We start from the raw sequence: 13,476 nt of genomic DNA, 5'->3' as shown, positions 1-13,476 counted from the left end.
ATAATTAGTGATGTGTGTCAATATTGCAGGCCCATAGTAACCATATGGTGGGTGCGGGCAGACAGGCCATTGTTGGGAGCCGTGAAATATTGTGTATCCCTGCAAGGGCTGGAGCCAGCGGAGGCAGGAAGTGTTGTCGGGACTGACAGGGACATTGTGCGCCTGAATGGGTCGGCCCTCGGTGGCAGGGAGCACCGCGGACCCAGACAGAAAGTCTTGACCCTGGCGAGAAAGGGCCGATTAGGCATGGTGTTACGCGGGAGGGGGGCGGGGGGGGGGGGCGGGAGGGCCTTGCCTTCATCCACCCCCGCCGCCTCCACCCTTTTACATTGGCACACAACAAGGCCCACTTAACTCTGTCTTACGACTGGCCGCCTCCACCCTTTTATATTGGCACACAACAAGGCCCACTTAACTGTCTTAAGAATGCAAACATAAAAAGACTCATATATTCATGTCAGCCAGGGACGGCGCGCAGTGAGCAATGGGAATGACTGTGCGAACCAAACAGTGGTGGAAAGTAGCCAAGTACAAATACTTTGTTACTGTACTTAAGTAGATTTTTCAGGTATCAGTATTATACTAGTGTATTTATTTTTCGGACAACTTTTTGCTTTCAGCCCCGATTACGGGTTGAATGATTAGTCAACGAGTCGATGATTACTATTCCGCAACGACGTTTATAGCTCAAAGTCGACTAATAGCTAATCATGCAGAAAAATGCCTGGCCAACATGGAAAGCCTGAGACACAGTCTTCATACATCTGCGCAGCTTGGAGAGTACGTAAATAAGATGGTGGTGGATGAAAACAGCAGTTAGCCTCGCTAGCTTCTACTATTCCGATCGCCGCTAGTCTTAAAAGCTTCAGGGGTCCCTAGGACTGGCGGCAAGGAACAAGGGCAGCGGCGTGACGTGAAGCTCCATTTTTGTTGCCAAAAAGTTATGTCTAATAATGTGCAGTCAATAACTATGTGCTGACAAGTTTATCCATCATAGAAGTAGTTAGATGCAACATACACCAACATCGGAACGTTTGTGTCGCTTTACGACACTGAAAGCAACACTGGTGTCAGTGTGTACGGCCCTTAAGGATCCTAAGCTTGTGGAAAAATATTTCGCCAAAAATGAAACCTGTAGCAAGTCTCTCCTTAAAATAAAATAAAAGTACAAGTGAAACAGAAACAGTGAAACTGAGAAATACTTCACTTTTTCGAGAGTGCCTATGATGTCCCGTTTTACAACACACTATGCTATGGAATAGAATATGAGACCAGCTGGTTTGTTGAGGAGACATTCGCAGGACCCCCACTAATTACAACAACCACAATTAGCATATAATGGTGAGCTGTATTTTTAATACTTTGTTTTATTTGTTTCCATGCCGGTCCGTCGAAATATGTCTTTACGAGAAACCTGCCCGTGCTGCAAAAAATGTTGGGAACCGGCGTTCTGTGCTGAAAAAATATCGATGACGTCATCGATTAATCGAATTCGACATTATAGTCGACTACTGCCGACATTGTAAAACAGATAGTATCTGTACTTTGTACTCCTTACTTTGCTAAAAAAAAAAAAAAAAAAAAAACAATAACAGCTAAACAATCACTTGGAATGTGTTTTCTTTTTCTTTTGTCTAATCTGAAAAAAAAAAAACATCCAAGGTGTATTTTGTCAATTGCTATTTTTTTAGCATTTTTGTTGGTCAGTTCTCAACATTATGAAAGAAATGTTCATATATGCTGTCACGTTTTGACAGCATATAATCCTGAGGCGATGCTAAATTGTGCCAATTTATCAAAACATGTTGAAAATCAGGAATATGGATGTGGAAGTGTCAACGCATAGTACACATAGCATATGAATAATTCACAGTAAAAATTAAAACTTAACTTTTCACTTTTGTACTTAAATACATTTCAGAGTCTGTACATTTTTTTTTTTACTTTTACCAAAGTGTTTTAACCGGTATTCAACTATTACCAGGTTTGTTTTTACACAATTATCTGTACTACTACAAAAGTAAAGAGTGGGAGTACTTTTTCAACCGCTGGAACCAAACAAGCGCCTCTCCAGTCACCATAGAGCAAAGTAGATATGCCCCCCTCGCTCTTTCAGTCTTGATCAAGACTAAATGCGCTAACTAAAAGTACTGTGTTGAGCACAGATTGGAAATGATGCTCTAACGGCCGTCACATGGCTGCGCTATAATCAGACGCAGAGCCATCAGTTCAGAGGTAATGGACGCCGGCCAACATTAGCCGGCGACATTAGCAAGCTGCGCTGCACTGCGTATATCCAACTCGGCAAACATTTAAATCCTACAGAACTCTTAAAATGCTAATTGCCGTATTTGCAGACACTAAAGAAAAGTTAGCCACCATATTTCCGCAAATTGTACCCGTTTATTTACTCAACTGCAGATGGGAGGAGGAGTTTAGTACATTTTTGGAATAATATTAAACAATAGTACCGGTAAGTTACAGTTTATGTCAAGTAAAAGTGGAGCTGAAATAAAAATAAAAAGGGTTATTACACAACAAAACAATAAATGGGCACTACATTGTGCCGCAATTACGTCAGAGTCAAAGTTTTACTGTAGTCTACAAAACTGACACGTTATGAAATTATTGTCTCATTTCTTCAAACATTTGTCCCACTTCCTCCCTCGCTCTTCTGTCAATCTCCTTGTCTCCTCAATGGGGTTTCTGGTAGGAGGAGCTAATGTAAACAGAGGCGTGAGGAAGTTGCAAATAGAGAAATGAGATGAGCACTAAGTCTACAGAACATAAAAACTAGACAACATTGTGTAGCGATCACATGTCGGAGTTTGAGTAAGTCTTGGTGACAAAAACTTAAAACAGAGACACACAACATTGTGGACCGATCACATATCAGAGGCAGGGTTAAACTTGGACATACAAAAAATTTGTCAGAATCAAAGTCTTAGTCTGGTCTGCAGAACATAAACATAGAAACACACACACAACATTGTGGAGCAATTGCATGTCTGAGTGCAAGTCTGAAACATGGAGGCACAGAACATTCAGGAGCAATTACAGGTCCGACTCTATGTCTAATTCTCGGGGACAGAACATAAACATAGACACACACAATATTGTACTGGACTGACCACATTACACAGTGTAGGTCCCAAACATGGAGGAAAACAACATTGTAGAGCAATCACAGGTCAGAGTCTATGTCTAAGTCTATGTGACAGAACATAAACATAGACCCACGCAGTATTGTGGAGCGATCACATCAGAGAAGAAATCTATGTCTAAAAAAAATAAAAATCTGTCAAGAGTCGAAGTCCAAGAAATGGTTGCACACAACATTGAGGCGTGATCACATCAGGGCCTATGTTTATGTCGAGTATACAGAACGGGAACAATCCTATATCAAAGTGTTAGTCTGGTCTACAGAACATAAACAAAGAAACATACGACAATTTAGGCTGATCGCATGTCAAAGGTTTTGTACATGGACGCACGCAACATGGTGGAGCTACTACATGGCCGTCTACTAACTTTTTTGAGAAAATATGCTATTCCCGAAGGATGTTGTGTAATTATCATTGGCATCCATTTGAGGCGTGTAGCATCCATTTTGACTCAACTTTGAAGTTTAAAATATGGTTCCCTGCCCCATAAATGGCTACAGTTCTTCCACTAAATAACTCACCGTTTAGCTTGCTTTCGGTCCTCTCGCTCCTTAATCCTTAACACCCACCCCCTGCCCCCTGCCAATTACCTCCCCGTCAGTCTGTCACACTTTGTAGCACAAAAAAAAGGCGTGCTCAATTGATGCCCGTCCCGCCTTTATCCCCTTGATAAAGCACAACAATTAAGGCTCATGTCTCTTTACTCAGGCCCCTTTGATCGCGCACAAAAACGGGAACAGAAAGAGATGCTGGAGACGCTCGTGCTGGTAACCAATATGATACAATATGAGTGCATACAGTACATAGAGAAAACTACAACAAAAAAATTGTAATATCAAATATCTAGTGAACATTTTAGTGTAAATAAATCATATATTGACACGTGTACCTGCAGAGCAGTTATGGCTAAAATGAATGGCAGTTTAGCAGTTCTGCAATGCTAAATAAAAGAACAACATTTAAAAAAAGGAAATTACAACAAATTAAATATTAATAATAAGTCATTATTAGAATAATTTACTTTAAAAAGTAAGACATTACATTGAAATGTTACATTAAAATTATATAAAGGAAAATATTTAAAGTCAAAAAAGGAAATTCTTAAAAAACAAATATTAAAATGTATATTAGAATAATGTGATTTAAAAGGCAGATTAAAATTAAATATTAAATGAGTAAAATGTATAAAAATTAAAAAGTGGCAATTATTTAATTCTAATTCAATATTACAATTAATATTAGAAAAACATTTAAAAGCAAAAAATCTTACATTAAAATACAGTTATTAAAATTAGGACATCTATTTAAAAATTAAAATGTTACATAAAAAAATTAATACTATTATTTAATTTTATATATAAGACAATATTTAAGTGTGATGAAATGCAGAAACCTTATGATATACATTTAAACACTTAACGCAGCTTCGCCTTGTTTAGTTTGCACTCTGGGCTAAATCTATTACAAGAAGTGAAAATATGGCATGAAAATAGTTTTTTATTTCAAAATCACAACTTGGATGGAGATATATGCTTTTCATTGGACAGCGGCAATAGGTTCGAATGAGTTTAATTTTGATTTACATTGCAATAAATTCAAACAAACAAACTACAGGCAAACTATCAACTTGCCCACTTTAAGGACTTTCTTGAAAGGTTGTTTCACCTCTTTTGGAGGTTGACTGATTTTTCATCTTTGACCTCAACTTGCAAACAAACACGCCCCTTCGTTTTCGCCACTCATTCACAAGCTATCCACCCTAAATTGATGGATGGCCATTGCCACGGCAACGGCACTGAATGGTGGACTCGCTTGCCAAAGCAGAAACCAGAAGGTTGCAGCCTTGTTAAGAGCTGCCTGTATATGGACAATAACACGTCATACTGTATTAGGAGTGATAATGGCAATATATAAAAATTGTGATTTAGGAGGAGGTAAACAGTATTGTGTGCGGGAAACAAGAAAGTAAAAAGTGATTTAAATGTTGTAGCGGAATTAAAAGGTGTGCCTAATTACTGAGCAAAAGACAAAAACAAGATTCAAAAATCCCAGCAGGACGCCAAAGACACAATATAACACGCTTGTTTAGTGAGTTACTTCAGCTGTATGCCGTGAAACCGAGAAAAATTAACACAAACTTCAAAAAACATTGAGGGAACACCTGTACAATCTAATGAGATCCAATACAAGAGCTAAATAATAAAACCATGTCTTCACATTCTTCAGATCAATCAATCAATATTTTTTATTTGTTTTTGCAGTGACACAAAGGTGCAAACAGGGGGGTTATAAATGTCTAATTCATACACTCATTCATACATCTATAGTTTCCATTATTCACAAAAACATCTATTTTTATAAAGAAAAAACAAAACAAAGTGTGATTCTAGTAGCTGCACTAAATATTAACTGAATAGTTAGTAGTGGTGTTGTTATTTATATTTGTATTATTTTTCACCAATAGACTGGTGAAAATAATATACCAAATTGTATATTACAGTATGGGCCAAGTGAACATTCAAAACAACTTTACAAATGACAATACTTGAGAAAAATGCATAGAAATTTTTTTTAGAAATGAGGTGAGTCTAACACGTGGACGGACACAACACTGTGAAGCGATCACATGGGTCTCAAAAATGGAGGCACACAATCCTGTGGAGCGATGACATATTAGAGCTGAGTCTAAGGTAAGTCTAGTCAAAAGAACCCAAATATTCCCAAACAAAATTGTGGCGCAATCACGTCAGTCTCAGGCTAAAGTCTAAAATGTCAACACACACAACATCGTGGAACATGTCTGAGTATAGTCTACAGAACATAAACACACACCATATTGTGGAGTGACCACATGCAAGAGTCCGGGTCTAGTCTGTGGTAATCATCTACTTGAGTGTTGTGTAGTGGTCGGGTTCACATGGTTTTCATCCTGTGCCAGCATCTCCGCATGCAGTCCAGTTACCTGGGAGTCAGCGCCTCGCCACTCAGCTATGTCGCCGCGGACAAAAAGCGCTGACAGCAGAAGTGTGGAGAGAGTGATGAGACCCCCTGCCGGCCCCCGCCGTGCGAGCTAACCCGGCCTGGGAGTCTCCTTTATGGCTGATTCTGCTGGGGCCCAGAGCCTGGCTTACTAGCAGACTACAATGGTAGGAGTACTGGTATTGTTTTAGGATAATTACAACAGTTAACAAAATGCCCCGTGATTGACTTGCAACCAGTCCAGGTTTTACCCCGCCTCTCGCCCAGTCTAAACAAGTGAACTAGGATAGGCCAATGGATGTAAAGAGTAGTATGACAAACTTAAATTAGAGCGAATAAAAGCCTGCTGCAGAGTAAACGACTACAGGGAACGCAATCCTATTTTAGATGCCTACAGAATATAAAGTGTTCAACAAATCATTATTTTGGGGGGAATGACATCTTATTTTAATAGTCATGCAACATATTATGAGTTATGTCATCCATTTTAACCTGAGTGGCATCAGGTTCATTTATTTAAGTAGTAGAAGTAATGTTTTTTTTTTCTTTTTAATAAAATGGGGGTGAGCAAATTTTTGTGTTCAAAGGATCTCATTTGATTGCTAAAATGGAAAATTGGCCAGGTCATCTGTCGGTTAGGTTTAAAAAAAAAAAAACAATACGTGGATATAAAATTTGTAAAACAGTACATTTTAATAGTAAAATGATAATTCATTCTCTTGTTTTCATTTATAATTAGTTTTAGACAATTCATGTAATAAAGAAAAATGTCCAATGTAAATAAACTGTTCTTTTTACTACTTTATTATTCACAATAAATAAACCAATTACTCAATGAGATATACAAATAAAAAGTAACTAAAAATGAATAAATGCATTTTAATCAACCACTTTCAGGGGGGGGGGGGGGGGGAGTCTAAATTAGTGCAACAACTATTACAGGACTCTTTATTGTGTAAATAAATGCTCAATGGGCCGGATTAAAGTCGTACTTTGCCTTCCCTTGTTTTAAACTATTGTTGAATTCAAATTTTACTAAAATAAAGTGCACCAATTCATGTTTGTTCTATAAAATGACACAGGTTCACCCTCAATGAGGTTCTTTTAATGCATTTAGTTAAAGCGAGGGAGCAACAGGATGTTATTAAAACGCATTATTATTCCTATAATTTAAAGCCAACAAGTTTATTTTGTGCTGCTAAAAAATATATATGGATACCAAATGATGCAAAAAGCACACATTGCACCAAGTATGCGCACTGCTTGCAAACATACTGTAGCTATCATGCTGGACAGTGCATGCTTCATTTTGCTTGTGACCAAAGAAGGCTTAAATCCTAAACTGTGCTGCCTCTATGCGGTGGTAGTGGAAAACTACTGTCCAAGACCTGCTTTGACTGCATTTAAGCCTTACGCCACTAGAAGGAGCCCTCCAACCACTATTTCACTAGCTTCCTAGATGTAAGGCAACGTGAAGTTGAGGATTTTTATATATTATTTTATAAGGACCAAATTGGCTAATTTTCTACTATGGGCAATGATACCTATAAAATATTGCTTTGGGTACTGTACTACATGAGAAATAGGTAACTAGAGTGGAGCAATGTACTGCAGGATTTTGGTCTACGTCCATTTTGTTCAGTTTACAACTATTTCTCCAATAGGAAATCATGTAAAAATAAATCATCGGCTGTAAAGTTCAACTGTCATTATAAAGCCTGAATCAACAGTACAGGCAATGTTTTTAGAAACATTTTAAGATTTTTGACTGTCACTGTAAAAATAAATTAACCACTGTTTATATTAGGGCATGGAAAATAAAACTCACTTTAATTATGAATGGCAGACGTAATTGGGCATCGGAAAAAGAATTTAACCAGTGTAAAACATTAAAACACTGCACCTCAGCACTCACAATACGGACAAAAGTCTTGAGATGCCACTGAAGTTTCACCTCTTCAGTGACTTCCAATTTATGAAAATCCAGAACACTTAGTTAATCTGTTGACAAAAGCTACAACACTTAGTTAATCCATTGACAGTCCCACTGCATTTTTGTATTTGTCCTAAAATGCAGAGAAAATTGGCAAGAAAATAGGCCTAAACCAGGTCAAAATATGGATGCACACTACATCATGGAGCAAGTGAGCATGTCAGACAACCGCAACAGTGTGAAACGATCACATGCCAGAGTCTAAATCTAACCTACAGACCGCAAACCTAGACACACACACAACATTGTGGAGCGATCACACGTCAGTGTCCAAGTCAAATTGAATCGAAATAAGCATGAACTCTACTCGAGGAGTGGCACAGGATAGTGCTGCCGTTTATATCTTTGAATGTAAACTTGCCCACGGGTACCCAAATGTCAATTATAATCCCCGGATGGAGACAGATATGCGGGGTGATGTCCCGGTCACATGGTCCGACCCATCACAGCACCACGGCCAAGTCTGAAAACGAGTTCCGTGAGTGTGAGGTTATTTCAGGACGTGCGGCTTTCAACCACTTTATCTGTGATTGTCCACCACTTGTCCTTGCCTTCCCCCCTCTTTGCTGTGTCAATAAAACATGTTGATTTTGTGTGTGTGTGTGTGTGTTCTGTAGACTACTTAGACTGTGACATGCGATCAGGGTTGCTCCACAACGTTGTGTGTGTGCATGTTTAAGAAGACTGACATGATCGTGCTCCCTCCACAATGTTGGGAGTGCCCGTGTTTTAGACTTAGGCTCTGACATGTGATTGCGCCACAATGTTGTGTCTGTTTTATGGTCTGGAGACTTCCAGAATATCAACAAACACACACAACATTGTGGAGCAATCACATCAGGAGCGGAACTGAACAAAGTCTTCTGAGGGACTGCTTTCATATTTTGGTGTGCTGCTATTTTGGTTAGCAACAGAGTTCAATTATACTGTAGATATATAGATAAATGGCTACTATAAGCTATTTTGCATCTTAATAATACTGATAAAACAGTATATTATCAGACAAGGGCAGCTGCATAGGAAAGGGGCCTCGAAGCACAAAGACCTGGTTTGGCATGCGACCGATCGGGGCATGCCGACCCCCCCCCCCCCCTCCTACGTCTGGTTCCTCCCTGTCGCAGAGGCTGGCCCTCTGCAGCCGAGAGGAACTTGTCAAAGGATTAGAAGTTCTCCAAGACACACCGACCTCCTATTTCTGCACCCAACAGATTGTCTTTCAAGCATGTCAGTAAACAGCTGGGCAAACACTTCAAGTGACTTCATCAATTGAGGTGACGAATGAGTTTTACGGCTTGATTTGCTTTAGCATTTAGCCTCACTGAAAGCATGTTTAAATGCCATTGAAGCTCAATAGTGTGTTCAAACACACGTGATAGGTCTTATCTTTACAGTGGGGCCGTTTGTTTGTGAAAGCAAAGTGAATGTAAAGTGATTAATTTGCGTCTGTCGCGGTCGTAAAACCTTTGTTAACTGTACAGACAATGGTATAAGGAACATTTTAACATTGCCAACTCCCATACAAATATAAGAAGTTACGTAATCAAGTTCTGTTTCTTGTTATAATGTCATCATCACGCTTTTCCTCTTGGACATAAAAAAAAGCCAAAGAAAAAGCAAAACATAAACCTTTTAAATGTGAAAAGAAATGTCTCTGAAAGGTTTATCTTTTTCAACATGCTCGACAATACTGTGTAAACACAAGACATGTCCTCCATGATTTGTATCACGCACAATTAGGTTTGAGGGACAAATGACTAACTGTAGGAAATGACCATCTTGAATGGGGTACTTTTGAGGACAGAATCAACAAAAAAGCAGTCATTTTGTTCCAGTGGAAGAAACTAAGTCCAGCCTATGGAACATCAACATAGACACACACAACAGTGTAAATAAATGGGCGAGTCAGGATCAACTTAGTAAGCATGTTAGCAGCTACTGAGTGGCTTACCTGTTAGGTGTGGGGGTGTCCAGGTTGTCCTCTTGTGTGGAAGATGATCCTGTAATAGGAACATTTATATTTGTAACCACGACTGGCATTGAAGTGTGAATATTTAAAATATGAAAAGGAGACATGTATGGGCTTATTATTGCATCCATTTTAGCTTGTGTGTCCTCATTAGGTTACGTGGGCGAGCTGGAGCCGAACGCAGCCTATTTTGGGGCAAGAGGCGGTGTACACCCTGGACTGGTCGCCAGCCAATCGTCGGGCGCAAACAACCATTCACACTCACAATATGGACAAGTTAGTCTTGAGTGGGCCTAACATGCATGTTTTGGGGAGGTGTGAGGAAGCCAGATTCAAACCCAGATCTCCTGACTGCAAGGCAGATGAGCTAACCACAAAATACACTGTACTACCTACACACTACTCTGTCCATCCATTTTCTATAGCGCAAGAAACTTTTTCACAGCTGGAGACTTGACTATCCCAACTGACTTTGATGACATTCACACTAGTAAAAAAAATAAAAAAATACTCTTTAGTCACCTAACATGCATGGTTTAGATGCTGGAGGAAGCCGGAGTACTCACAAAAATGCATGGGAGACCAGGTAAAACATGCAATCTCCACACAGATTCGACCCCAAACCTCACAACTGTAAGGCAGGTGTGCCATGCTGAGGCTGCCACAGAATTCAAAATCTTTTTGTAAAACGCAACATGCTGAATCCAAAACTGGTATTTGAGCTGTAAATGAAGCACGACAAAATTTGTGTTAATGTTTTGATAGAAAGAATCGAAATTGGGTTGTTAAAAGTGGAGGGTACTGCCCACACTTGCCTGTATGCCCCCCCACTTCCTGAGTTTGGGCTCATACAATAAAGAAACGTTGCCTCGCGAGCGCTTCGCACTAAAGAACGACAAAAGTCGCAAAATCGGCGTCGGTAATCTTTCGTAGCCTTTAAATATACGCTCTCGTGGCTGTTAGGAGGGATTATTTTTGAGGGCGAAAAATCTCGTGGTGGGCCAACATGGAAACAAGCGGCGGACACAAATGGGCTGTGACGTCAGCGGGGCCGTTTGCTCAGACCCAAGATGGCGGAGGTGAGCGGGCTGAGGAGCACAACTCACTTGGAGCCCAACTACAAAGGCACACGAGCCGAGCAAGGTAAGCGGCCTCTCTTCATGCGCGGACACGGTCGCCGTGTGGGCTGATCGTGAAGGCGAACGAGTGGTTTGAAAAGCGAACAGCGGCTCGTTCGGTTTCGTCTTTTGTCCCTAGCTCGTTAGCCCCCCGAAGCCGCGCGGCTTCCACGTTTGGGCATGTTTCGCCAACGAAAAAAAAACAACAACACACACACACACACCGCTGGCACAAACAAAACAGCGGCGAAAAATGAGCCACCGCTACGAGATATATTTCCACCTTGGAACCAAACCTGCATTCAAGTGAAAGTAACTGTGATACGAGTCGAAGCCGGACACTCTAGCGTCTCGCGCGGGACACCTGCCTCCCTTGTCCCCTCCTCTCTGCCACTTTCACCTGGACACTCGGCAGCAGGCGAGCGGCTCGGTCCTCAGGCTCTATCTCGCCCCGTTGCAGGGCTCACACCGCCGCGATCCATGAACGGAGTTTACCGCTCTCTCCCGGTAACAAAGGCTTTAGTCATCAAAACGACACACAAACACGTTAAACCTCGTCATTCTAGGATGAACTCAGATATTTTTACACAGCCTATTATTAGTGCGCTCGCTGAGCATCCGTGTAGCGATGCTAATGTTTTGCTGCTCACTGTTGTGGATCAACTAGGCCAGTGTTTCCCAGATAGTAATGAGTAAAGGGAAATATTGAACTTTTTTTACAGAAAAATCTCTCGACACACCACTTCACAAAAAAAAAATGGATTTACATGTTGGGTACCTTCTGCCATCTAAGGTTGATGCCCCTGTCGCAATACATGCATGGCATTGGGTAGATGAAAAAAGATACATTCCTTGTAAATAAATACTATACTAATATTAATTTATTCATTCATCTTCCGTTCCGCTTATCCTCACTAGGTTCAAATTTGAAAATTTACCGTGACATTCCTAATGAACTCCCACACTATTTGGGGAATCACTGGCCTGTGCTGTCTAACAATAGATTAGCGTGTTGTTTTATTTCAGGTCCAAAGCCTTTGTCGTGGTAGGAAGCTTTAAGTGGTTCCCATAGATTAGTGTTGTTTACTTGTCCACAGCTTTTCTCATGGTTCCTTACCACGTGTCAAAGTCAAAAGGCCAGGGAGAAGGATCTGGCATCCTTTTATATAGCCAGCAAATGCAAATCATGTTTATTTACTTTGTTTCTTGCTAAAATCTATACCGAAATTGCATTGAGATATTGCAAGCAATTTTTTGTTACTGAATCCATTTTTAAAATAGTGCCACCAGAAAGTATTCACACCCCTTCACTTTTTCCACATTTTTCTGTTAGACTTATTCTAAAGCTGATTTAAGTATAGTTTTCTTTAAAAAAAATAAAAAAAAAATTGACATAAAATATCCCATAATGACATTTATAAAAAAATTTCAGACAGTTGTGCAAATTTATTGCAAATGTAAACATTTAAACATAATAGGTTCATAAGTATTCACAACCTTGGCTTAATATTTTGTTGAAGCACCTTTGGCAGCAATCACAGCCTCGGGTCATCTTGGGTTGTCTCTCTGAGTTTGGCACACCTGTTTTGGGGCATTTTCTCCCATTCTTCTCTGCAGATCCTCTCAAGGTCAGTCAGGTTGGATGGGCACCGTCGGTGGACAGCCATTTTTAGGTCTTTCCAGAGATGGATTCAAGTCCGGGCTCTGGCTGGGCCACTCAATGATATTGACAGGCTGTTCCTGAAGCAACTCATTTGTTCTCTTGGCTCTATGCTTTGAGTCATTGTCGTGTTGGAAGGTGAATCGACGCCCTAGTCTGAGTTCCAGAGCACTCTGGAGTAAGGTCTCTTGAATAATTTTTCTATATTTGGCAGCTGTCATCTTACCCTCTATGCGGACTAGTGGCCCAGTTCCTGCAGCAGAAAAACAGCCCCACAGCATGATGCTGCCATCACCATGCTTCACAGTAGGGATGGTGTTAGCCAGGTGATGAGCAGGGCCTCCTCTTCTCCAGATATGATACTTGCAATTCAGGCCAAAGAATTTTGTTTCTGCAGGTCTGAAAATCCTTGAGGTGCCTTTTGGCAAACTCCAAGTGGGCTGCAATGTGCCTTTTAGTGAGAAGTGGATACTGTCTGGCCACTCTATCATAAAGGCCTGGTTGGTGGAGTGTGTTAGCAATGGTTGACCTTCTGGATGGTTCTCCTATCTCCATAAGGGAACACTGGAGCTCCACCTTAGTGACCATAGGGTTCT

At 40.4% G+C, this 13,476-nt stretch overlaps 1 protein-coding gene and 1 long non-coding RNA gene across 5 annotated transcripts in view; one reads left to right on the top strand and one right to left on the bottom strand.

The window, feature by feature from the left end:
* The window catches only part of LOC133486104 (uncharacterized), a 26,854-nt gene extending 14,959 nt beyond the window's left edge, over positions 1–11,895 (bottom strand). The window contains exons 1-2 of one of the 3 annotated variants that reach the window (XR_009790915.1): positions 11,517–11,895; positions 10,085–10,133 (exon numbers count right to left, since the gene is read on the bottom strand). This is a non-coding gene — a long non-coding RNA (uncharacterized LOC133486104). Of the gene's footprint in view, positions 1–10,084; positions 10,134–10,668; positions 10,895–11,516 lie in introns of those variants that run through there. The other 2 variants (XR_009790914.1, XR_009790916.1) reach the window with 2 other exon arrangements.
* The window catches only part of LOC133486098 (atlastin-2-like), a 19,757-nt gene continuing 17,246 nt past the window's right edge, over positions 10,966–13,476 (top strand). The window contains exon 1 of one of the 2 annotated variants that reach the window (XR_009790912.1): positions 10,966–11,245. Coding sequence is in view for 1 of the 2 variants with exons in the window: in XM_061790746.1 (XP_061646730.1) it covers positions 11,173–11,245 (73 nt within the window). In the remaining variant the exon portion in view is untranslated. The remainder of the gene's footprint in view (positions 11,246–13,476) is intronic. The other variant, XM_061790746.1, reaches the window with a different exon arrangement.

Source organism: Phyllopteryx taeniolatus, chromosome 11 (genome assembly GCF_024500385.1).
Source record: "Phyllopteryx taeniolatus isolate TA_2022b chromosome 11, UOR_Ptae_1.2, whole genome shotgun sequence".
Lineage (NCBI taxonomy): Eukaryota > Metazoa > Chordata > Actinopteri > Syngnathiformes > Syngnathidae > Phyllopteryx > Phyllopteryx taeniolatus.
This window is presented reverse-complemented; position numbering and strand designations above follow the sequence as displayed.